The sequence below is a fragment of the Ips typographus genome, linkage group LG1 (assembly GCF_016097725.1).
Source record: "Ips typographus isolate SLU linkage group LG1, UJ_Ityp_2.0, whole genome shotgun sequence".
Taxonomy (NCBI): domain Eukaryota; kingdom Metazoa; phylum Arthropoda; class Insecta; order Coleoptera; family Curculionidae; genus Ips; species Ips typographus.
The window spans coordinates 9,378,596-9,404,432 of record NC_138422.1 but is presented as its reverse complement, the minus strand read 5'-3'; the positions used below and the strand labels follow the sequence as shown (position 1 = coordinate 9,404,432).

Genomic DNA, 25,837 nt, shown 5'->3' with positions numbered 1-25,837 from the left:
GTATAACTGGTAAAATGTAGTCGACTATCCTAAATACGTAGTTAATTAAACTAACAAATACTGTATGTTAAAAATTGTGATTTTGAAAAGCCATGAAATATGTATTATATTTTTTTTGAGCAAACAACACATTGTTGCGGCTATGCTACTGAGTTTGAGTCTCTCTGTATATTATCTGCATAATTTATTAAATAGTAAGAAACAACCTTCCCTTGAATGCAAAATTTGAATATCTGTTTGTGGTTAGCCAAAAGTGCCCAGTCCGCCAATTAAGCAAATCTCGACATTAATTCCTGGTTTACTGCCTCATTAATCCTCAATAAAAATTACCCTATACATACCTAAAATTAAAAAAAAATGGTTTTGGTATAACCATAATTAAACAAGGGACTAATCTAAGCAAAGGTTTAACCATGTCCTATTCACCAGTCCTCATAATAAATTAACTCCACCTAGTCTAATTGAGTCAAAGACAGGTAATTTGTTTAAAAACGTAAATAAATTATTACTTGCCCAAAAATCGCAAAAATTGCGTGCAACAACACGTGTGTAAAAGGTAAAATAATTTCATCATCACAAAACAATTGCCTACAACATTCTGTCACCGCTGACGTAAGTAAAGAAAAAAACTAATGATCGAAATTCGAAAAAAACTACACTTTTTGTCAGGTCGCTAATTGTATACATAGATCTAGGAGAAACGTCTCACTGCGTTGAAGGCTATCGATACTAAAGAAAAAAAAGGCAAAGGCGGATTAAAGTCTGGTTTGTCTGTACTTTATACCGCTTTTTAATCATATTCATACTGCCGCATGACCTGTTCTCATTCTTGTATTTCACTATACCTATATCGATTTTATGTCATTTTTTATTAATAGAACCAGCCAGGCTGTTGTCGATTATACGCAGAGAAAATTGTGCCTTTGCTGCAATGCCAGGAACTTCAGTCTGACAAAAGAGTAATTTGTGTTCAATTAGAAGCGCAATAATTTCCTTTATGTAACGTGTATAATGGAAGGGCCTGAGGAATTACACTTACCTAACTTAATTGAAATTGCTGTTAAAACTAGGTCATACTCAAACATTATCATTAACTATAAATTAAGGCTCTTAAAAGACAACAATTCTCTAAAGCAGTTTCAGTTTTCTAGACAATAATTGCATAAAACTAAAAGAGAAGTCAACAAAATAAGGTAAAAATTACCTCCAGTATCACAAATTTGCACTTACCTAGTAATATAAAATTCTGATAGGTAAAGGTTATAAAAACAACAACAAAAACAAAGTAACTCATGTGAAATACAAATTTTTTGGTAAATACCTAGGGATTTAGAGTTAAATATAGGTATATTTTTCTTGAAAATTCTGACCCTTCATCAGGTCACTAAGTTTCCAATTTTTTTTTTCTGAAATTCACCAACAAAATTTTCATTTACATGGAATACTTTAATGTTCCTAACACAATGAACACTCACTGACACTTGCTCCATAATTTACTAAGTAGGTAAACAATGCAGCTTGCAATGCTTTCTGTGGTTTTTTGCCACTTTGAAAGTTCAGTTCTTATAGTGATTATTAATGATTAAAACATGACTGTATGTAGTTTGGCACTGCATATTTAATAATGTTTCTTTCTTGACAAATGCAATTTTAGAAAATTGAAGACTAGACTGTGATTCTGTGAAACATCAGAATAAACATAGTAAATGTACTGAGCTAATATGTAAGGCCAAGTTTACCCAACTTTATAGTAATAGTCCCAATCATAAACTTAACTTTTGTCCATAACAACCCCAGGAACAACCCATGGTAAACAAGTTACCTGGACTACTTTGTTTACTATGGGTTGTTATATACAAAAAATGAGTTTAGGATTAGGTATGACTATAAAGTTGGGTATTCTGGGCAACTTTAGTAATAATTATTCACCTCCTTATTCACCAATTCTTCAAAACTAACATAATTTAGACATAAAAGCTTGCCTAAAAGCAATGCCACTTTGACTGTTACCTAAGCTACCAATTATTTTAATAAAAAAATATAAAACAAGAGTAAAGTAAACTCCTGAAACACTATTTCTAAAGTCATTAGATATCCTTTGACTTGACACACTGCCAAAAAGTACATTTACAACATTAGCTGCTCTATTAATAATATTACAATGTTGGTTAGTCAAGTGGTTAGTATTTTAATAGATAAGTGTAGGCAAGAACTAGGTATGTGAATTTTTTCTAGTAGGTAAACAGACAAATTTATGACTACTATTTCAGAGGCTTAATTTATAAAAAAATAAGTTTATTTTAAGTGATGGTTGTTTTGTAAGTAATATTCTAGTAGGGATTTCCCATATGACATCAAACCTGTGAGTGTAATATAGATTTTAAGCCTACATTGATAAGATTTGCCCCAATTGAGAACATCAACAAATTGGATGTGAAATTGAGCTTACCTGAAGTCTAGAGATAAAGTCTGCACTTACTGACCGGACAGTACCTTCAGGACCCGACAAATGGACATCGTACATAACAGTATTGTCGCTATATCGCGTTTTTTCTTTTAAAACAGCCGCAAACAGCACTAAGATCCGGTTCAAGTTTTCTTTCAGTAATGGTATACATGTCTCCTTGATTTTTACCGTACCGATCACGTTTTTTGACATTTTCGAACATGCCCATAATTACATCGTAGTAAATTTGGTTGAAAATTGATGTTTTTCACTAAATTTCGATTTTTCGAAAAGTTTATTTTGTACTGAGATTTAATTTGGAGGACGATGACATTTTGACTTTTGTTTGAGTATTTTTGTGATTGATTTAAACGCCACCGCGCGGACCAATTTTCTATTTTAAAAGTGACCGATGACAACGTCGTCTGTCATTTGTAAGTAAAATATTCGATCAAGGGCCTACTGCTGACGTCATGACCATATTTTTAGCCTGGCAGGGAATACAAAAATTAGCTAAACATCACTAAAAAAAATACTCAATAATTGAAGAATGAAATCTATTCAGTACAAAAAATTAATATTAAATCAAACTTGTTGATGTTATTAGAAGTAACTTAATCATAAGGATAGCAATTTTTAAGATGTCCTTACAGGAGGAGAGACCAAAATAACTCCATCACCGCGAACAAAAAGCATTGGGATTGTTCTCTTTGTGCTTTTATACACTTCTTCATATGTCTCCTCATCAATTTCTACGGTAGTGATGGTTTCTTCAACATCACTCAAGATCATATTCATGTGCTGATCATATGCCTGCAAGCAATAAACAATTTAAAACTTTAATGAAAACTGTGTAAATTAATTATTGTATTATACTCACATGTAGTCTACCACGCAATTCACGATCATTCCTCATTTTCACATAGATCTTCTCATCCAAACTTAGTCGAACTAAGTCTAGAGGTTCTTTGACTGCTATTGTTGGAATCTAAAAGTAAAGTTACTAATAAATATGCAAAAAAAGGTATGAAAAAAATAATTAGGTATCTGTCTTATTATGTTACTGAAATGATTGAGAATGAGTAAAAACAACTTAATAAGTACTGTTCCAAAATATTTTATTAATGGTTTATGAAACTATTTCCTTAAGTTATCACCTGACAGCTTGAGGCTTATTATTGTAATACGAAACCTTAGAGCATAGGACTCTTCAAATGCTTACCACATCCAATAATTCATCAGCCATTTCCAATTAAAGTATTTCACTTGCAAATACAACAAACCGTTGATTTTTGATATATCAACTTTTTGCAAAGCAGGTACGGTTGGAATTTCGAATTATAAACAAAACGAAACCGACTTTGAATAAGAATTTAAACTATTTTTTTTATTGAAATCAGAGGCCCCAGAAAACAAAACATTAAAAATAAAATGAGGTTATGTATTTTGAGTTTGTGCCAGTTATTAGGATTAGGCAACCAATTATACGTAATTTTGGCAGTTGACATTTATTTGTAGAAAAAGTGAGGTTGTGTGAAAATGTTATTATTTTTTAGTAAAACTTTAGTTTTTGATTTTTGGAATAAAGTTCTGTTTTGTTAGTACCCCCTTTTGAGCAACTTAACCTGGTAAGTATTTTAATGTATTATGTAATAAAAAAACTGATAATTTATTTTTGTATTCATGCTTATTGTGCTAAGTTTTATAATCTTTTCCTTCCCTTAATGCTAATGAGGCTAATTTCTATTCCAATCATTATCAAAGCATGTTTTATAAGTATGATATTATTAATATTAAGCAACCCTCACATGATTACTAGGATCAGTATTGCTGTCAGTATTCAATACTCTCAGTATATCATCAATTTATTGATATTGGCCTCAAAGCCTCAATAACAAAAGGAGATTTGTCAGTATTACATTTAGTGTTGAGTAGGACTGCGCGTATTGTAATGGTTTATATATTTTTTTAAAGGACAATAAAAGAAAAGCATGTGTTGTATGTGTACAGCAAAATGTTGGGTCACAAAATGGATAACACCCAGGATAATACCAGCCTAAAAAAAAATTGTTTTGAGTATACTAGGGGCAACCCGCTGGATAATGTGTCTTTCCAGTTTTGATCTTGTTATTGATGTGTTCAATATTTTATGAAAAAATCTGTTTTGATGCATGGTAAATTTTTACTGGTGTAACCCCAGAAAAGTAAATCTACAATAAGACCTGCATACATTAATTTCCATTAGGTACTTACTTAAAATATTCTGGTTCTTGGTATATACAAATTTATCAAATACCATCAAACTCACCTGATTTGCTGATTATAAATGGGATATTTTGTTTCCAGTTTACCTCACAATGCCAGAGGCCCCCATTCTATCAAAAAAACAACAAAAATCCACCTTATCATCAAAGAAAAACAAATCCAAAGTATCCATTAGAAATGTATTGGGGTCACCCTATGGCAAATACTGGTAAAACAAACACCTGTTCACCACAATTTTACTGTATTTTACCATGATTCATTTCTTTACATATAGGCCACTAATATCAACCAAAGAAGCTGAATCACTTGGCACCATTCTCTCTAATAATTTACCAATATTAGCACCCACAAAACCATACATTCCTTGGAAACAACTTAGAGAGGTTCCTAAACCAGAACGCAAATTATTCCGACAAAAGTATTCTGAAAATCAAAGCAACAGTGATAAAACTGAGGTTGGAAGTAGGTAAAGTCATAATTAATTTGTGTGATTTGAACAGAAAATTTTCAGTGTGTTTTTTTTGCAGAGAAGGTTTAATTCTGGGAGTAAATGATGTCACCAAAGGGATTGAAAATGGAAATGTGTGTTGTGTATTAATCACGGCAGATGTTAAGCCTAAATTAATGGTGGAACATGTAATTGACCAAAGCGTTTTAATGCGAATCCCAGTACTTGTAGTCCCAGAGTTGCGCAAAGTTCTGAAAAAGACTTGTCGGATTTCTAGTGTCACTATCGCTTTTACTGATAAATATACAGAAGTATGTGAGGCTATAGAGCAGATTGCTGTTAAATACCCAATTCCAACAAATCACATACATTTTAACAGAATAACATCTGATGCCAGTGTCATTGTTATTGATGATAGTGTCATGGATATTAATGAAGAGGAAGACAAAAACTCCAGTGAACAAAATTGTGATGACAAACAGGAGGAACCAAGTACAGAGGGAATATATTTGTTCAGGAAATCCGTCACTGAACGAGTGTTTGTGCCTGAAAAAAGTAGTGAACAAATAAAGAATCTGGGCCATATGCAATTGGACTCAATGGAGTTTTTACCTTTTGGTGTTAGTTTGGCACCCACATTACCAAAATACAAATCACTGATGGTAAAAAGAATGAAAGGTGATGTAAACCGCACTAAACGTAAAATAACACAGATAAAAGGGAGGAATAATAAAAAGCAAAATCGTAAGCGATGCCTTCGTAACATCCAGTTAAATACGTAGTTATGTTAGTTTAAGGAAATAAATTGGTTTAAAGGATGTGTACACAATTTATTTAATTTTTTCACGAAAAGCATCAATAATTCAGGAAGCCTTGTTCCACTCTTGTTGTTCTCCCGAACCAAATACGGAATAAACGGCCACTTCGATGACGTATAAAGCGACGGTAATCCAGAAAACAATCCTCCAGGAGGTAATAGATGGCTGAAAAGTAAATTGACCTTTAAACTGTTATTTTTATGTTGGTTGTGTTGGGACCCCTAGGTAATATTATTTATGATTAATTATTTTTATGACAATCAAAATTTTGAACACAATAAATTGTTCAAAGGTAGGAAATTGTTAATTACCAACAAATTAAATTTCGCAAAACTAAGGGAATGTTTTGGATATTCACAGAGTAAAAAAAAAGTATTTAGCAAATCAATAGTTTCATATGACGATATGAATTTCTCAGATTCAGATGATTTCATTGCTACTACGTATAAATATTCACAATTCCCAGCTGTACTGAAATCTTAGTACAAGTAATTTGAAAAAGAAAATTAATCAATAAACAATAAAACGTCTAATTACACATACAGGGTGTCCCGCAAGGTAAAGGACAAAATGTCACTATCTACGTGTTCTTTAGGTAAATTCGAGTCGAAAATGTGCTATAAACATGATGGGTCCTCAAAGGTTCCTTACCAAAATATGATTTTTTAAAATTTAATACTTCAGCCGTATGTTTAATAGTTAGTTTAGTTCAGAAGTACGCCATCAGGATAATGACTGGGATAGGTCCACGTCAGTCCTGTAGACCTATGTTTAAAAAACTTGGAATTCTTCCTTTGTCTTCTGTTTATATTTATCAAGTATGTGTTTTCGTGTTCAAAAATAAAACCAAGTTTGAAACTTATCGTACATCGCATTCACACAATACACGTAATAAGGACCAGTTGCTGCCGAATTATCACAGAACTGGGTTATACCAGAAAGGCATTTTCTTTAACGGGTGTAAGTTTTATAACCGCATTGACGATTCCATTAAAAATTCACCTAACGCCAATGTGTTTAAGTCTAGATTAAAGCGGCTCTTACTTGAGAGAAACTGTTACAGTGTGGAAGAGTTTTTAGATGTAACGTAATCTATGTAGTTTTGTATTAAGTTTGTCAATTTGATGTATTCGCATTATTTGAGGATTCTTGTAAATGTATTGACGTTTTCCTCAGTTGCATGTTTTGCATGCTTAATTGGAGAAATAAATGATTTATTATTATTATTATTATTATTATTATTAGTAATGTTTAATTTTCCGCACAACTTACACACGCTGTATCTCGAATGGTACCCCTTTGACGACGACAGTTGTCTATACATAGAACATTATCTGTTCTTTTTTTGCATTTTCTACATGGAATATAATGTTGTAATACGTATTTTGAAACACCCTATGTATTATTTTACTGTTTTGTTTAGGTATGAGAATAAAATAAGAATTTGAATAGTTGTACTACCTGATAACTTTTCATCATTAACACCTTTACAAGAAATGAATCTAATAAATTATCAAACAAACTTACATCATGTGTTGTTAACACATTAACGACAAAAGGAACGGCAATTCCTGGTATAGTAGCCACCGTATTGGTAATCCCCATAAGGGTTCCTGCAAAGTTTGGCGATATGTCGATGTGATTGGATAGGAACCCGCAAAACATTCCTCCGATAGCGGTTATGGCTGTAGTCATTAGTACTACTCCTATCACTTGACCCTCTATGTAGCACAGCACCACAAAACATATTATAGGAATTACACTAGCAATGCCTGTTGCGATTTTTCTTGCTGTTGTTGTGCTGATTATCTAGGTTTTTTCAATTGGTATTGTTAATTATCTAACAAAAGACTTTCTTACCTCCTTCGTCCGAAGGTGATCGAGGACCTTACTGAGTACCATTGAGAAAATCCACATTGTCAAGAAGGGCAGAGAGCTCAGGAATGCGTTGGAAGCCATGTTGAATTTCAGCATTGATTTCATGTATAAAGGCAGTTCAATCAAGACCATGTACCAGCCCCAATTTGAACAGGTATGAGCGATTAAAATGGCCAAGAAGGCTGGTGAAGTGAATATTGCTTTCCAAGGTACGCTTAACTGTCGTGAAGAAAACCATTTTGAGCTTTTAAAAGTACTCTGGTAATTTTTTCGACGACTAATACTCTATATTTTCTAGAGTGGAAGGCAAAACTTTTCCCGCTTATTAGTAATGGATGGTAGTATTGATCAGTCATCGAAAAAGTATGATCTGTAAGTCGAGCCGAAAGTACTTTTGTCTTTTGACATGACTTTTTCATGCAGAAAAGCGTCAAAGAAGTACTTTCCGCTCTTAACATTAAATGCACTATTACATCACGTGCTGGTCCAGATTCATCATGGTCAAGGGACGTGTTTATAAAATCTTTTTCTTCTTGACTGATAAATCTTTGCTGAGATGGAGAGTCGGCGGCCAAGAAAAACCATAGGATCAACCACAAAGCGCTAACACCTCCTTCGATATAAAAGATGTACATCCATCCCATTGAGGCTGCTATTTTGCCCGAAGCCAAGATAAAAAACTGAAAAACAAAACGCAGATATACAGGGTGTTTATGATCTATGGTGGTAATATATGTGACAGAATTATTTTGAATGAAGATGTGGATGATATGATGTGGTGTCCCTAGTGAACTGAATTTAGCTCATCCTTCGGCTTCTTCATCGCCAGGAACATCAAAATGCCTTAATAATCACATCTGGTAACCAAATGAGTGTTTCGAAGATGGTTTTACATTCCAGAAACAGCCGGGAGCTTAGCTTCTCACCATTAAAGTGCTTCGATAGCTATTCTCCTGTTTGAGCTCATGTTGATACATCTCCACTTTGGACAACCGTTTTATCGGAATCTAACAGTTAATATGATAAGGTCATGTACACAAAGAATGTAACAAGATTGGCTCTATAAGAAGATCTTAAACTGGAATCTTCGTGAAACAAGAAAGATCACACCTATAAGCTGGAGAAGGGGAATCAACAGAGAGTTAACGCGAGGAGGAATGGAGAGATTGAGAGACATGGAATTGGGAATCGGTTATAACATTGTAAACGATATAGCAAAATACTTACCACAGATCCTAAAGCAGTTCCCGAATAAACAATGCTGCTCATTACGCTGCGTTCGTTTGGTGGAGCCCAATGCGCCAGAATTACGTGCATTCCAGGAAAAGTCACTCCCCCACCAATTCCTTGAAAGTATACATAATTTTTCATAAGTTGAATGATGATATAAAATTGCTATTTCTTTTTTTCAATTACCTTGAATCACTCTCAATACTATGACTGCACTGTAGTGAAGGTTGGCACACGTGGGCGTTAATAAAGTTGGCACGACGTTTATGGTAACTGCAATAAACATTACCCATTTGGCGCTAACAGTTTCGGCCAGCTTTCCACCTGGCAGTTCTGATACGAAATAGCCCCAAAAGTAAGCACTGAGTAAAAGTGATTGGGGTGTAGATGTCCATACAAATGGTCCGTCCTGTCAAAAAGAGATTAAATTTTAAAAGGAAATAGATATACAGAAAATAGAGTCCAGGAAATTCCCATCATACGCCACAGAATAACCCGACTAGGGGTCTCTAGTGATATTCGTTTCCAATAAATTTCTAAGGAGCGAATTGTTGTATATGTATTTGATAAGATTTATCGACCACCCAACGGAAGTCCTAGTTTTCACTTTTCCAATTATTGCATGATTCCGGGGATTTATTGTTGCGCTCTATTTGCCTGATTCCGAGAAACAAGTAAGGCGGATATAGAAACTAGGAATACCGTTTTTATGGATTAACCTGTACTAGTCTCCCTTTTAAATGAGTAAGGAATTAGTAAAACCGTTAGGAAAAACGCTACAGTATAAGTAGGGCCCTCTGCCAGTCATCCAGTGTTTAAATTTTAACTTTGTACTGCCAGAAACCACTAAAATACATGTGCATCATTTGCGTAAAACTTAGTACAGTGTGTAATTTGTCTGTGACATTTATTATATTGAAAGAGTGCTGGATTTCCAAAGTTGCAGCACATGTGCAGTATTTGTGTAAATCACAGCACTGTTTTTTGACTATTCCCAAAGTACGAACAGCTGTGATTTACACAAATACTGCACATGTGGACCCATTATAGGTATACAATCACCCATACAAATTATGTCAATGCGTATGTTTTCTTGATTTTTTCCCTGCATGTTAATCCAGTTCTTGGAAAATAGAACAAAATAATCTAGTTTTAAACTAAAATCATGGTGGTTTACACTTACTTCCGTTTCTTCGCCTTCGCCGTGTTCACTTCCACCCACAGCGGTGTAATTAAGCATGCTTACCATGGCTACATGGAAATTTACTTTAAGACCGTAAATTATTCCTAGGCCAACCGATCCTAAGATGCATATGAGATATCTTACGGGTAAACCTGATAGAAATCAATATCATTTTGTGTTCCATATCGAAAGGATTAGAAGTAGAATAGAAGGTCTTGTCGAAAAATAGTTGAAATGTTTAAAAGTGTGGTGGAAAACGTTACAGCGGTCAGTTTAGTACTTACATTTCGAACAGGCAGTTGCTATAGTCATACCTCCCCACTTAAGCGTGTAAAGCTAATAAAAAATAATTTACTACATTGACAATCAATCAATGTAAATGTTTAAAATGACAGGCAAGCAAAAATATCGGGTTAAGTATTTACTCGTTAGGTGTTTTAGACACCCTGTTCTTAAGTTTTGAGTCATGATATTCTCCTTCTTCCTGGTGGTCTTCTGCTATCAACTTTCCCTTGCAAGAACCGAGACTTTAAAAGGATATTTGCTTTCTTTCCTCATAATATGCCCGAGGTACTCAAGCTTTCTTCTCTTGATGGTCTTTATTACTTCCAAGCCATTCTTCATTGTCTTCATCAATGCCCTAACGTTGGTCTTCATCAATCCTCTTGTAAAGCCATATTTCGAAGGCTTCGAGTTTTCTTTGTGTCTCGGTTAATGCCGATGATTCCATCCCATATACAAAATAATCGAGAAAAAATTACGTCAAATGAGGAGTCTGATTTTGATGTTGATGTTGTGACTTAAACAGTTTAGCCATTTGGTTGGCCATCTCCTGTGAATGCTCTCAATTATCATTGATCATGGTTTCCAGATAGGTGAACTGTGCTAGTCTCTTTATTGGTGTGTTGTTGATCGTTAAGCCGTAATTTCCACTAGTTTACACATTCTCATTTCTCTACTGATGATGATTACCATGATATTGGTTCCTTTAATAAGTCATTCTCCATTCAGCAAAATTCCTATGTCCAAATTAATAGATTAATAAAAAAATCAAAATGTAGATCAGAGCGCTCAAATTGTCCACTAGGACTGCTTATTGTCAATAACAATGCGCAAAACTCTAGAAGCATTTAGCAATTATTAGAAATATTTTACCTATATAAGTATAACTCGTCACAACTGCATTATTGAAAATAATGACTAGCAACTACAAAAATTTGAAAGGTTTTTCAATCCATGTTCCTATACGTGATCTCTTACGTCCAGAGGGTTCTCTTGCACATCCTGTATATGTTAATCTAAGGAATAATAATGAAAAAATTTACTATTTATAGAGAATATAATATATTTAAGCAGTCTTAAAAGTTTATAAAATAAATATTTTTCGTTCTTTTGTTAAACTAAAGCTATACCAGTAAAATTAGCTGTGCAATCTATCATTTGACTAAAAGAAAAATACGTAAAAAAATACAATTAGCCACATTTACTTAATGTCTCTGCTTATGCATTTATGCCCGAAAGCAACAACAGTCGTTTTGAAGGTTTAAGTTCAGACTGTAATTTTCTTTATATTGTATGCTATTGAAAATTTACAGTTTCATCAGCTTGAATTAAACCTATCAAAATGACTGGTGGTGCATACGACTCTTATTACTGTTACTATTTTAACAATAATCATAACAACTTGGTCTTCGTTTACACGGGACTAGTTTCTTTAACGTTACTCTATGTATTATAAAAATTAACTCTCAAAATAAAGCAGTTCACGAAGTTAACGTCAAAGTTTTGTCTTTTAATGGTTCAGACTCGTGCGGACTCTCATCACTCTTAGGATCGTTCCAAGGTTGTTGTTCGCCAGATCCAAATATGGTATAAACGACGATTTCGACGACGTACAAAGCGATTGTGATCCAGAAAACAATCCTCCAAGAGTTAATGCTTGGCTAGAAATTAATTTAAAAAATTGTTAATTTTTACTAGGACATTTGTTTTTATTATGTAAAAGTAGCGACCAGATATAGGAACAACAGGAACGAGGAGATGGTTTTTTGATCCAAAACAGGATTTCTTTCTTTCTGATCAATACGTAAAAAATCGTATCAGGCAATGTTGCCAAATTTCAGTTTAACCACTTTTCCTAGCTACTCTGCTATTATGATTCTACTGTATGAGGCAGTTATCCTAAATTGGATCCTACGCCTAATTCTGAGGCACTACCGGCAAGGCCATTTAAATGTAGTACTGTTGCATGAATTTAGCTTTATAATAAATGTAAATTTAATGTGATACCTCATAACTATTGTCCTTATCTGATCACCCTTTACAATATAAACCAAAACTTACATCATGAGATGTTAAAGTGTTAACGACAAACGGAACTGCAATTCCTGGTATTGTGGCCACTGTATTTGTAAGGGCCACAAGGGTTCCGGCAAAGTTTGGCGATATATCGATGTGATTGGACAGGAACCCGCAAAACATCCCACCAATAGCTGTCACGGCTAAAGTCATTATTATTACTCCAGCCACTTGATCCTGTATGTAGCACAGCAACAAGAAACATATTAGAGGAATTACACTGGCGATGCCTGTTGCAATTTTTCTGGCTGTTGTTGTGGTGATTTTCTGGAAATATGATTTTCATAAGTTTTAAATTAACTTTCCCTAATTAAACTGGTTTACCTCTTTTGACCGTAAGTGATCTAATGTTTTACTGAGTACCATTGAGAAAATCCACATGGTTAAGTACGGAACTGCGTTTAAGAGTGCGTTGGAAGTCATTTTGAATTTGAGCACTGATTTCAGGTACAAAGGCAACTCCATCAAGACCATGTACCAACCCCAATTAGAACAGGTGTGGGCGATTAAAATGGCCAAAAAAGCTGGTGAGCGGAATATGGTTTTCCATGGCACGCTTAACTAATGTTAAAAAATTAATTTGGATTGTTCACAAGTTGTTTTATGATAAGTTTACCTCTTTGTGTGGAGATCCTTCAACTTTATCCTGATTAAGAGACGAGTTGATAAAATCTCTTTCTTCCTGACTGATGTATTTTTGCTGGGATGGCGTGTCGGCGGCCAGGAAAAACCATAAAATCATCCACAAAACGCTGATTCCGCCTTCGATGTAGAAGATGTGCATCCAGCCTATTGATGCTGCTATTTTGCCGGAAGGCAGTAGAAAAAACTGAAAAAGAGTTTATCATCAGCGAATTACGAGAGTTGTTCTACTCGACGTTTCATCTTTCTCTTTATTAACCAAAAATGTATAAGGGGATTTTCAAATTTAGACAATACATCAGTTTTTGCGCCAAAAATTGTATTTCTGACAGACTAAGAAGAAGAGAAAAACAAATGAGAAACGCTATAGCTAAATAAAGAAGAACTGAACAGATAGAAGAATAATGTCACCAGATTCAAAGGAGAAGAATTCAAAAAAGATGAGAAAAGAAAAAAGCACTATTAGAAAAGAAGAATCGAAAGGCGAAAGAAAAACAAGAAGGCACCGAAATTAGACTAAATAATTTTCTTGTCAAAATTAAACAATATAATTTTTGAGCCAAAATTTATATTTCTACCCGATTAAAAGAAGAGCAGTTGAAAAGATAAAATACCACCAGATTAAAAAGGAAAAACTAAAACACGAGAAGAGAAGGAGTAGACTAACTGAAAAGAAGAAGAAAAAACGACCCAAAACCCAAAATTATATCCTAATAACTCGAACAAAAAATGAAGAAAGCAAATAAAAAAAAAGTAGGAAAAACGCCAAAAATCAGAAGATTAAGCGAAATCTGAAAAAGCGCTAAAATGGAATATTTGCGACAAAATTATATTCTACCAGTTTAACAGGAGAATTGAAACGAAAGAAGAAAATGAAGCGCCAAAATCAGAAGATGTAATATTGGTCGCAAAATTGTATTTCTACCAGTTTGAGAAGAATTGAAAAGAAGGAGGACAAGAATAATAAGCACTAAAATCATCAGGAAAACAATTTTCGCGGCAAAAACGTATTCTGCCAGTTTAAAGAAGAAGAATTGAAAAAAGATATGAAAAAAAGTAAAAAAGCGCCAAAATTAGATACCAAAAATGATATCGACCAGATTAGGTCTTTCAGGCCAATAACTTTGTATTTTCAATAAGAATTTGAATACAATTTGTATAAAACAGGTTGTAAAAATTTCTAATTGTATAAACTTATTTAAATTGCGCTCATCCAGAAAACATTCATTGAATGGATACATTTTTGTTCCTCCCACCAGTTTTCCTCCCACTTCGTAATAGCAGGAATGTAAATAATCTGTTGTGACTGTAATTAATTGTAACTGGTTAAATTAATGCCAATTTCGTAATTTACAAATTAATCAACAATAGTAAAATGTTCAGAAGCAACAGATTAGCACATGTTTAAACCGCATGCCCTAGTAAAGTGTGATAACTGTGCAAACCTGTTTAAACTAGATTTAAACCAGCCCACCAACTTCCAATCAAAATCAGATCAAGATCAGAGAGATTTGCACAAACTGACTATTTTAGTTTCTACAATCAGAACGTCATATTTGAGAGGAAGGAGGAACAACGCCAGGAACACAGTTTATGCATCCAGCTTTAAATGGATAAGTACATTACACACATCAATATACATTTTTCATCATCAAAGACTCGAGGAGGCTTAGTGTGGACATTAATTTAAAATAATATAATAATACTCACGACTAAACCTAAAGCTGTTCCAGAATAAACAATGTTGCTCATTACACTGCGTTCATTTGGTGGAGCCCAATGTGCCAGAATCACGTGCATGCCTGGAAAAGTCAATCCGCCTCCAAGTCCTTAAAAACATACAAAACATCAAACGATTAGAACTGGAACCAAGACTTGCTAGTACCTTGAATCACCCTCAATACTATGACAGCGCTATAGTGGAGTTCAGCGAAAATGGGCGTCAGCAATGCTGGTACGACATTTAAGGCTACAGCAGTGAACATTACCCATTTAGCGCTAAAGTTTTCCGCCAACTTTCCTCCCGGTAGTTCCGATACGAAATAACCCCAAAAATAGGAGCTGAGTAGAAGTCCTTGTGCTAGAGATGACCATACGAAAGGTCCGTCCTGTTAAAAATATACAAATCATGAAATCTTATCAATCAATCAAATTGGGCTTTATTGTCTAAAGAAGAAAGTTGTTATTGACAATGTTAAATTACACATTACATATTACAAGTATACAATATTACATAAACCAAAGTCAAGAACAACAAAGAGGAACTTAAAACTGCGGAACTGTTTTTTTCTACTACAGGGATATTGGTTAATTCTTTAACAGTTTAGAGAGCGGATAAGTAAGCAATTGCCAACGGTTGAACGAATACAGAATCCTAGACTTTCCGCAACTGTGCGATATGAAATAAACCAATCACAGGTAATTTTCAGCGTGCGATATGAAATAAACCAATCACAGACAATCTTCAGCGTGCGTTATGAAAACCTTCGGCGTCGTTATTCACCCTTGTTGTACAATATACTATTGTCAACCGGATTGGTCTAAATTTGGATCGCTGACATATTTGACAGTTCTGTTGCATTTTATTCTTGGCAGAATGTCAAAAATTGTTGTTATTCACCTCTTCGATTTGAATTTGACCTTATCGATCGAAATTGTTTTAATCAAGTTGAAACTTTAACCATCCTGTAGACATCTTATTTATTTGTGAATTAGAATGTTGCTCAAGACCACCACAGCTGCTGTATATGTTATTTTTAGAAACAAGAAGGTGTCAGAAATTTTGCAATAATAATAATAATTGAATCTGTGACTCTCATTAGGTAATTTAAAAGACATAAATGTACCAATTGCAAATTTTCTATTCGTGGCCACACAAAAATAGCTTCCATTGTGTGGGTTAATTTTTATGATCCAAATAATTTTGTTTAACTACCGAGATTGACTGTGATTTATTTCATTATTAGCACACATGTAGGTATTGGTGTAACGATATAATTTATTAAGGAATCATCCATTTATATTAAACAACAAAGTTTAAAAACCTTATGATAAGCAAACAAGCAATTTGTAATCCAAAAAATGCTTGTTAAAGCATGCCACTTATTTTTATGGCGATATTATTGCAGCGTCCCAAATTGAGGTTGATGGGACGATTTAAAAAAACAGTAAAAGATCGTTGTGCCAAATTGCAAATTTGGGTTATGACGACAGCTATTGTTGCAAATTAAATTGGAAAATTTCAGGCACGACTAACGGTTTAAATAACGTGTAGGAATATAATCAAAGCAAAATGAAAGAAAATAATATGCTCCATATTCACTAATTTTAAATAGATAGTAACACTCATTAGCTACCCGTGAGTAATGCGTCATTATTCACGGGGTCAGTCCACCCGTGGACCCCACCGATATATAGCAAAAATCAAAGTAAAATGGAGTAACGTAACAGTGTAATAGAAAAATAAATGTTTTGAACGTAACGTTTTTGAACGTTTGCTTCTTCATTTGTCAAATTAAAAATATTTACCTTTCTATGCCGATGTAGAAGTGAACAGTGTTATTCCTAAACGTTGATTAACTTTCTATAACATTGTTACGTAATCTCAATTTACTTTGATTTTGCCAATTGTCACGTTGACAGCAGAGGATATTTTAATTTGCGGCTGACGGTGCACTGTGTTATTTTCCTTTGTTTTGAATACTGACCATAGAAAGTCGTAGAAAAAGTAAAGTTTTTTACTCGCTAGTAATGGCTATTACTCACTGCAATTTGCAGTACGAACCGAAGGTAAACTTCCTCTTCGTGAGTAATAGCTATCATTACGTGCTCGTTGAATGTTATTACACTAAAGTGTTAACAACATCAATTACTAAGAAAACTTTGGCAATGTTATGTAGTTTAATTTACAACTGTGATTTTCACTTACTTCTGCAGCATCTTCACTATGTTCACCTCCACCAACTGCGGTGTGATTGACCATGCTCACAATGGCCACATGAAAGTTTGCTTTAAGGCCATAAACGATTCCTAGACCAACAGATCCCAGAATGCATATGAGATATCTGGTCGAGATACCTGAAATAGTTAGTAAGTAGAGAAGAATGAAAAAAGCAGATTATTTGGTAAAACTAAAACCGACCATAGGGAAACCGTGTAACTGACAGAGAAACATTGAAAAGTGCATGCACGAGACAAAGACGAAAAATCTAATAAAATATGTAGTAGGCAAAAACTTCGGGGCAATGTTGCCGGAAGCTTATCTGTCTCCATCCGCTGGTTTAGTTACATAATTTTGCTTTTGGCTAAGTTTTTAAACAAATGTACACGAGACACATCGCAAATCCGTTATCAAGATAAATGGAAATGATTAAGAATGTTCTAGAACTATTACTGAAATCTCGAATTCAGAGAGACGCTTGACAACATCGCAGTAAAATTCTCGGCTACTTGAACTTTTTTTTAGGTTTTCTGTCTTTGCCTCGCGCATGTAATTATCAATGTTTCTCTGTCTGTTATACATATCTGTTTTGATGCTCCATCGAGCGAGCAGAACAAATTTGACGTAATTGGACAGTTTGATTCAATTAATGTTTTGTTAAATTACGTCATCGTGAAGTCAAATTATTTACAAAAAATTAAAACTAAATTGTACATACTTTTGACACTCGCTGTAGGTATCTCCGACATTATCCACTTTTGGACTAAGATAAGTTTGGTTAAATTATCATATTTTTAAGCTTCAAGAATTTGTGGTAGCTTTTTTCCTGCATTTTAGGGACACTCTGTATAACCCCAACCAACCCCGACGATTTTATTAAAAAACTTTGTTATCCCAAATTTTTTTCAGTTTATTGACTGACCCACTGTATTTTTAGAGATTTTATTACTCTTGTTTGGATTTTAAAAAAATGTTAAGGAAATTGAAACGTTCTGGTAGCCTATATAGAGATCCAAAAATAGAACCAAACCGCTGTTTTCAGGACCGAAGCTACTGATGTTTTTGCAGATGGAATGTATTAATAACAGTCAAATTAAGCGCAATTTGTTGCAAATTAATGACTTTGCAAGTAGAAAATTTAAAACAGATTTGATGCAATTGTTTTTACACAAAAATATAATAACAATCTGGTAAAACTACATATCTAATGGAACACATTGATGTTTAAAAAGGTAACTTACATTTTATCCCGCCTATAGCTTCCACCTCTTTTGTTGTTTTTTTCATTCTGCATTCAGTTATCTGAAAAAGTAAAATACCTATATACATACAGGGGGATTATTGTAGATAGTAGAAAAATGTATACAGGTATGGAAAATTATATCAATCCATCTGGACAAAGATGGAGATAACCTCTGTAACATGTGTCAAAACGCAGGTGACTTTTTTTGACAGTTGGTCATAAAGGACTGTTAAGGTGGTCACGTGACCAACTTTTGAATGACGTCACATCCGTTTTGTCACTTACAAAGTTTAATTCCATCTTTGCCTAGGACTATATTTGCAATAGTTCTCTCTCCTTATTATCACTATTATTATTATTATATCACGTAAAAAAAAGAAAAGAATGAAAAGCTATAAAGCAAAAGTTGCAGTTTCTAAAATTTATATTCTTACTGAAATATTTTGTTGTTAAAAAAATTATCATCTATCCTTATAAACGTTAAAGTAACATATTTAACACAGTCGGTTTGATTAGATGGTAAACTCAACAAACAGACTTATGTTGTCTTTCCTCATGTGTTTGATGATAATTTGTAGAGATAACTATATCAAAAACTATATCCGCTCTTCCATTTATCAATATTAGCTAAATAATTAGTTAATCAATGAGCCTGAAAACAGAACGCAATTTAATCGTTAATGCAAATACTTCGTTAATTGCACACAAAACTAACCAAGATACTAATCATAATTATTGTTCACATGGATTAAGAACGGAAATAAAAAAAATACTGGGTGTTCCAGAATGCATTATTAACAAGTTTCAGATCAATAACATTACTAAAAATATTCAGTGCATAATTTAATCAGAACAGCAGCCGAGATATGAATACTATGGATCAGATCAGAGAAACCGGGTGACCCAAATTGTGGTTACTATAATGTTTTATCTTTGTAGGTACCTACGCAGTGTTTTTTCTTGTTTATTTGCTAAATACTACACAGGTTGTCCCATAAATAGAGTCCGGATTTCTAGAAATTTTGCTTTTTGTAATAAAAGCAACCAACCTTTGACATCTAATGTGAACGATTTATGCAAAAACACGTCATTGGACAGATTTTGTTGATGCTTTTTTTGCTTTTTTCTTATTTTTGTACTTATTTTAGTTTTTTTTGTTTGTTTACTGCTATTTTTGTATGGTTTAACTAGTTTTTTACAAAACAAGCTTTTCAAGTTTTTAAAAATAAACTAAACTAATAACTGCTTTGACAAAAAATTGCTATGTTGAGATATTGAAAGTTTCTGAACGACAAAAACATGTTGCAAAATGTATAAGTATCAATTTACAAATTTAAACTTCCAAACCAAAAAATTTCCAAATGCTCCTGAAGTAGTCTAATAGCTATTTATGTAATCAGTTACGAAAAGTTCGATTTTGTGTAACGAATGAATGTTTGTAGGGCGAGCGCAGCGAGGTCCTACAATTTGAATGAGTTACACAATAAGACCTTTTCGAAACGTGTTGCATACATAATTTTTTCTAATTTTGACCAAAAAGCTGTGAAAACCATCTTTTAAGGTGATTTAACACAAATATTCACTTTAATAGCACCTTGTATAAACTGTGACAACGACATGTTATGATGGATGTCGCCCATATGTTTCTACGGAAATGCATACAAACAGGGAGTGATGAAATGAACTTTTCATAACTAGTTACATAAAGTAAAACGTTTTGTCACTCTAATCAGTTTCGAAAAGTGTCACTTTATATGCCAAAATTAGAAAAAAAAATTTAAAAACATTCCAAAACTTGAAGTAGGTACCAACTATGATCATGAGAACTTACCATAATGAGGCACCCTCGTAACCAGAAGCACTATATGACGTCAATGTCAAAGTCAAAACAGAAACGTCAAGTAATTAAATAAAATTGAGATAATAATAAAGTTTTTTTAGAAAGACTCAATCTTTTCAGATAAAGTGCAAGTAATTTAAATCGATCTATCCAATATCGAACTAATTAATTGTTAATTCAGATTAATTCAATTACTTGAACTTTTGGTTTTGACTGACAAGTGCCGCCATACTGTTTGTGTTTGTAGATACGAGGTGTCATCAATAAGAATTTAAATGAATTACTTGCTGCCATCAATTTTCAAATTTCAATAGAAAACTAATTAAAATTGAGTGAATTCAGTACTTTGTCACTTTTTAAAAAAATATTTTTTTGTGCTAATTACTAGTACTCGGAAAAATGTGGGAAAACTTTAAAAAAATTTTTGAACTACTTGAAAGCATTTGGAATGTTTTTGGACTGTTTAAACAGCATATTGAAGGTTCTGGAATGCTTTAGAGGCATTTGGAATCTCTTACACGGTTCACAAAACTTTTTGGAAGCTTCTAAACTGCTTTAATATCTTCTGGGAGCTTCTAGACTAGTTGAAAAGCATTTGGAATCTTTTAGACTGTTCTAAATGATTTTGGAAGGTTCTAGACTATTTTGAAAGACTTCCGACTGCTTTAGAAGCATACGGAAGCTTTTAGACTGCTTTGAAATTTTTTGAGAGCTTCTAGACTGTTTTGGAAGGCTTTAGACTGCTTGAGAAGCATTTTGTAGTTTTCTGTAGTGTTTTAAAACCTTTTTAGACTAATTTAGTAGCATTTGAAAGGTGTTTCGAAAGGTTAAAGAGCCTTGAAGGTTCTGTACTGCCTTTAAGGCATTTGAAACCTTGTAGACGGTTTTAGAAACTATTGGGAGCTGTTAAACTGCTTTAGAAGCAGACGGAAGCTTTTGAGAGCTTCTAAATAAATTGAAAAGCATTTGGAAGCTTCTAGGCTGTTTTGGAAGGCTTTAGACTGCTTGAGAAGCATTTTGTAGTTTCTGTAGTGTTTTAAAACCTTTTTAGACTAATTTAGTAGCATTTGAAAGGTGTTTCGAAAGTTTAAAGAGCCTTGAAGGTTCTGTACTGCCTTTAAGGCATTTGAAACCTTGTAGACGGTTTTAGAAACTATTGGGAGCTGTTAAACTGCTTTAGAAGCAGACGGAAGCTTTTGAGAGCTTCTAAATAAATTGAAAAGCATTTGGAAGCTTCTAGACTGTTTTGGAAGGCTTTAGACTGCTTGAGAAGCATTTTGGAGTTTCTGTAGTGTTTTAAAACCTTTTTAGACTAATTTAGGAGTATTTGGAAGGTGTTTCGAAAGTTTAAACAGCCTTGAAGGTTCTGGACTGCCTTTAAGGCATTTGAAACCTTGTAGACGGTTTTAGAAACTTTTGGGAGCTGCTAAACTGCTTTAGAAGCATACGGAAGCTTTTGAGAGCTTCTAAATAAATTGAAAAGCATTTGGTTTTAGAGGCTTCTAGGCTGCTTTGTAAGCTTTGCAAGGCATTTTAGAGGTTCTATAGTGTTTTGGAATGTTTTTAAATTTTTTTTTCTAATTTTGGCATATAAAGTGACACTTTTCGAAACTGATTAGAGTGACAAAACGTTTTACTTTATGTAACTAGTAGTTATGTAACGGGGACGAGAGACGAGACTTTTTCGTTGTAAACCAGTTCTGCTTGTTTTGTATTTTTAAAGTTAATAAAGCGTTAAATTAACCAAGAACAATCGGATTTCTGTATCAAAAATCATATCGCAAATATCAAAAACATTTGGTGTTACTAGTTACATAAAGTAAAACGTTTTGTCACTCTAATCAGTTTCGAAAAGTGTCACTTTATATGCCAAAATTAGAAAAAAAAATTTAAAAACATTCCAAAACACTATAGAACCTCTAAAATGCCTTGCAAAGCTTACAAAGCAGCCTAGAAGCCTCTAAAACCAAATGCTTTTCAATTTATTTAGAAGCTCTCAAAAGCTTCCGTATGCTTCTAAAGCAGTTTAGCAGCTCCCAAAAGTTTCTAAAACCGTCTACAAGGTTTCAAATGCCTTAAAGGCAGTCCAGAACCTTCAAGGCTGTTTAAACTTTCGAAACACCTTCCAAATACTCCTAAATTAGTCTAAAAAGGTTTTAAAACACTACAGAAACTCCAAAATGCTTCTCAAGCAGTCTAAAGCTTTCCAAAACAGTCTAGAAGCTTCCAAATGCTTTTCAATTTATTTAGAAGCTCTCAAAAGCTTCCGTCTGCTTCTAAAGCAGTTTAACAGCTCCCAATAGTTTCCAAAACCGTCTACAAGGTTTCAATTGCCTTAAAGGCAGTACAGAACCTTCAAGGCTCTTTAAACTTTCGAAACACCTTTCAAATGCTACTAAATTAGTCTAAAAAGGTTTTAAAACACTACAGAAACTACAAAATGCTTCTCAAGCAGTCTAAAGCCTTCCAAAACAGCCTAGAAGCTTCCAAATGCTTTTCAATTTATTTAGAAGCTCTCAAAAGGTTCCGTCTGCTTCTAAAGCAGTTTAGCAGCTCCTAATAGTTTCTAAAACCGTCTACAAGGTTTCAAATGCCTTAAAGGTAGTCCAGAACCTTCAAGGCTTTTTAAACTTTCGAAACACCTTCCAAATGCTGCTAAATTAGTCTAAAAAGGTTTTAAAACACTACAGAAAACTACAAAATGCTTCTCAAGCAGTCTAAAGCCTTCCAAAACAGTCTAGAAGCTCTCAAAAAATTTCAAAGCAGTCTAAAAGCTTCCGTATGCTTCTAAAGCAGTCGGAAGTCTTTCAAAATAGTCTAGAACCTTCCAAAATCATTTAGAACAGTCTAAAAGATTCCAAATGCTTTTCAACTAGTCTAGAAGCTCCCAGAAGATATTAAAGCAGTTTAGAAGCTTCCAAAAAGTTTTGTGAACCGTGTAAGAGATTCCAAATGCCTCTAAAGCATTCCAGAACCTTCAATATGCTGTTTAAACAGTCCAAAAACATTCCAAATGCTTTCAAGTAGTTCAAAAATTTTTCCCACATTTTTCCGAGTACTAGTAATTAGCACAAAAAAATATTTTTTTAAAAAGTGACAAAGTACTGAATTCACTCAATTTTAATTAGTTTTCTATTGAAATTTGAAAATTGATGGCAGCAAGTAATTCATTTAAATTCTTATTGATGACACCTCGTATCTACAAACACAAACAGTATGGCGGCACTTGTCAGTCAAAACCAAAAGTTCAAGTAATTGAATTAATCTGAATTAACAATTAATTGGTTCGATATTGGATAGATCGATTTAAATTACTTGCACTTTATCTGAAAAGATTGAGTCTTTCTAAAAAAACTTTATTATTATCTCAATTTTATTTAATTACTTGACGTTTCTGTTTTGACTTTGACATTGACGTCATATAGTGCTTCTGGTTACGAGGGTGCCTCATTATGGTAAGTTCTCATGATCATAGTTGGTACCTACTTCAAGTAGGTGTACTATGGTGGTACCTTGAAAGTGAAATTATTTAAATGTGGATGCTTCAACGCAATTACTAAAATTTTCAAAAAACTTTGTTCACGATGAGACACCCTGTATAGTGGTCCTTCTTATCCTGAACACAGTAAGTCTTAATATACATGGTGATTCCATAGTTGGTGCTTTCCTTTCACCTGCGAATAGGGCTTCAAAAAACAAGTTTTTTTTTTCTTTGACGCTTTTTCGAAATATGAACAATAACGAAGATACAGGGTGTCAAAGTTTTACCGAAAAAATAAAAATTTAATGATTTTGTCCAAACCACTTGAAGTAATTAAACAAAATTTTGTAGGTGTCAGTAGCTACGTGGAAAGCAAATTTTCCAAGAAACAACAATTTTCTTGCGTTTATCAATGGCGTGCGTATAATTTTTTTAAAACATTTTCGAAAAAAAATATTACCCTACTGGTTTTTTTTCAACATAAAATTTATTAAACTTATTATTCCTTGTTCAATTCTAAAAATAAAACCCCTTTTATTATTTTTTGCTACGACGCACCGTTTTCCAGTAAAAAAAATAAAAACCGTCTTAATGCGTGCCTAAAATTAAATGCTGTTTTAATTTAAAATGTCAAATTATTAAAACTTAGTTCAAAGGCGGCTGAAATCTTTTGTTTTTGTTTATGTCTGTTGATAAGGAATAATCTGTAGCTAGTTAAAATTAAATTTAAGTTATTTTTTATTTTGTTTTTTTTCAGTAAAACTTTGACACCCTGTATCTTCGTTATTGTTCATATTTCGAAAAAGCGTCAAAGGAAAGAAAAACCTTATTTATTGAAGCCCTATTCGCAGGTGAAAGGAAAGCCCCAACTTTGGAATCACCCTGTATTATTGTCTGTAATCATGCATGTTAATGAAAAATCAGATTTCTTGCACTGTTAGAAATTTTTACATTATTCAACCGCTTTATTTGAGTCAGTTAAAACATTTTACGAATTTATCTGCAATTTTAGTAGAAACACTAAAAGTAAAACTAGGATTTTAATTATTCATATAACGATAACAGAAACTAATCAAATTTTGATTCAAAGTACCAATTAAAATAATAAACTAAAAACTTTAATGCATACTTTCACTTACTCAGTAAGTTTTTATTCGAGAACACCGCTTTTTCGAAACTCCACCACAAAACGTAAAAGCCGCGTTTACACACACCGACCGTCGTTCAGCGATTGTTTTCGGTCCGCGTTTTGGACCTTCCCGTATCCTCCTTTTCCTTCAGCACTCCAAGGTGACCTCCAACTGTCATCGACCGCGCCTCCATCCAACAGGGAAAGTGGGCAACTCCGATCGATATTCAATCATATGCGTCTCGTGTACAACTTTGACTCTTTTTTCGTGGAAGGGATCGAGACGGAAGTATCTCGGCACGAGAAGCGCTTATTTACACACTTTTACCACATGTTAACGAAATATGATGTAAGTTTTTTGACCTAAAGGGAGAACGACTACGTGAGCCTTCGTACGTAAATGTTATATTGTATCGTATAACGGGATATTTACAATCAGGTGTAAGTTTGCGCAATAATACGGTTTTTGAGAATATCTGCGTGTAAATTCCTATGAGTACAATATTGCGACATAGATGTATGCACATTTTTAATTGGATTATTTAAAGTCACCCACACCTATATAATCATTCGATTTGGGAATTCTTACCACAGCTTGTATATGTATATGTATATTATATGATAAGAATATTTACAGAATATACAGGGTGTCCCACGACGAAAGACATCGATTGATATTGGAAAAAGTATAAATAGGAGAGTTTTGAAAATTTGGCAGGATACTGATGTGGGCATGCCCAATCTAACTAAAATATTTTCAAGATGATTGCACTTCCGTTTATACCGGAAGTCTATCACAACTTTCTTATTTTAAATAGAACACCCTATATATTATTACATATTTGGATTCCTCACAAAATTCTGACCAACTTTTGTGTACAATGCCCTATGCCTATCTCTAGCCGTTTTCGAAATATTTGATGTTTTCCAACAAAG

The 25,837-nt window shown here is 33.6% G+C and overlaps 5 protein-coding genes across 11 annotated transcripts in view; 1 reads left to right on the top strand and 4 right to left on the bottom strand.

The window, feature by feature from the left end:
* The window catches only part of Regnase-1 (zinc finger CCCH-type containing protein regnase 1), a 28,982-nt gene extending 26,166 nt beyond the window's left edge, over positions 1-2,816 (bottom strand). For all 3 annotated transcript variants that reach the window (XR_014179243.1, XM_081986504.1, XM_081986514.1), the window contains exon 1: positions 2,450-2,816. Coding sequence is in view for 2 of the 3 variants with exons in the window: in XM_081986504.1 (XP_081842630.1) it covers positions 2,450-2,659 (210 nt within the window). In the remaining variant the exon portion in view is untranslated. The remainder of the gene's footprint in view (positions 1-2,449) is intronic.
* Positions 2,147-5,977, top strand: LOC145733766 (uncharacterized). Of its 3 annotated transcripts, none has more exons than XM_081986745.1 (4): positions 2,147-2,216; positions 4,793-4,919; positions 4,986-5,177; positions 5,239-5,977. In XM_081986745.1, exons 1-4 carry the CDS (start codon positions 2,162-2,164, stop codon positions 5,939-5,941), a joined length of 1,077 nt encoding a protein of 358 aa, XP_081842871.1. In that variant the 5' UTR covers positions 2,147-2,161; the 3' UTR covers positions 5,942-5,977. The 3 variants fall into 3 exon arrangements, with proteins under 3 accessions (XP_081842871.1, XP_081842880.1, XP_081842888.1); XM_081986754.1 differs by lacking the exon at positions 2,147-2,216 and adding an exon at positions 3,926-4,074; XM_081986762.1 differs by lacking the exon at positions 2,147-2,216 and adding an exon at positions 4,505-4,691.
* LSm3 (U6 snRNA-associated Sm-like protein LSm3) lies at positions 2,987-3,853 on the bottom strand. Its single transcript, XM_081986959.1, has 3 exons — positions 3,669-3,853; positions 3,327-3,434; positions 2,987-3,259 (listed from the first exon to the last, which is right to left on the bottom strand). Exons 1-3 carry the CDS (start codon positions 3,690-3,692, stop codon positions 3,083-3,085), a joined length of 309 nt encoding a protein of 102 aa, XP_081843085.1. The 5' UTR covers positions 3,693-3,853; the 3' UTR covers positions 2,987-3,082.
* On the bottom strand, positions 5,969-10,710 carry LOC145733714 (sialin-like). The gene is made up of 8 exons (XM_081986666.1): positions 10,553-10,710; positions 10,269-10,420; positions 9,272-9,494; positions 9,083-9,201; positions 8,329-8,535; positions 7,838-8,074; positions 7,505-7,786; positions 5,969-6,142 (listed from the first exon to the last, which is right to left on the bottom strand). The coding sequence occupies exons 1-8, from the start codon at positions 10,578-10,580 to the stop codon at positions 6,023-6,025; spliced, it is 1,368 nt and encodes a 455-aa protein (XP_081842792.1). The 5' UTR covers positions 10,581-10,710; the 3' UTR covers positions 5,969-6,022.
* An 878-nt stretch (positions 10,711-11,588) lies between these two features.
* Positions 11,589-25,308, bottom strand: LOC145733634 (putative inorganic phosphate cotransporter). Of its 3 annotated transcripts, none has more exons than XM_081986567.1 (9): positions 24,902-25,308; positions 18,450-18,510; positions 17,197-17,345; positions 15,154-15,376; positions 14,979-15,097; positions 13,243-13,455; positions 12,951-13,187; positions 12,612-12,893; positions 11,589-12,211 (listed from the first exon to the last, which is right to left on the bottom strand). In XM_081986567.1, exons 2-9 carry the CDS (start codon positions 18,493-18,495, stop codon positions 12,032-12,034), a joined length of 1,449 nt encoding a protein of 482 aa, XP_081842693.1. In that variant the 5' UTR covers positions 18,496-18,510; positions 24,902-25,308; the 3' UTR covers positions 11,589-12,031. The 3 variants fall into 3 exon arrangements, with proteins under 3 accessions (XP_081842693.1, XP_081842680.1, XP_081842687.1); XM_081986554.1 differs by having other exon boundaries at positions 24,912-25,308; XM_081986561.1 differs by lacking the exon at positions 24,902-25,308 and adding an exon at positions 18,886-18,904.
* Between the last annotated feature and the right edge of the window lie 529 nt (positions 25,309-25,837).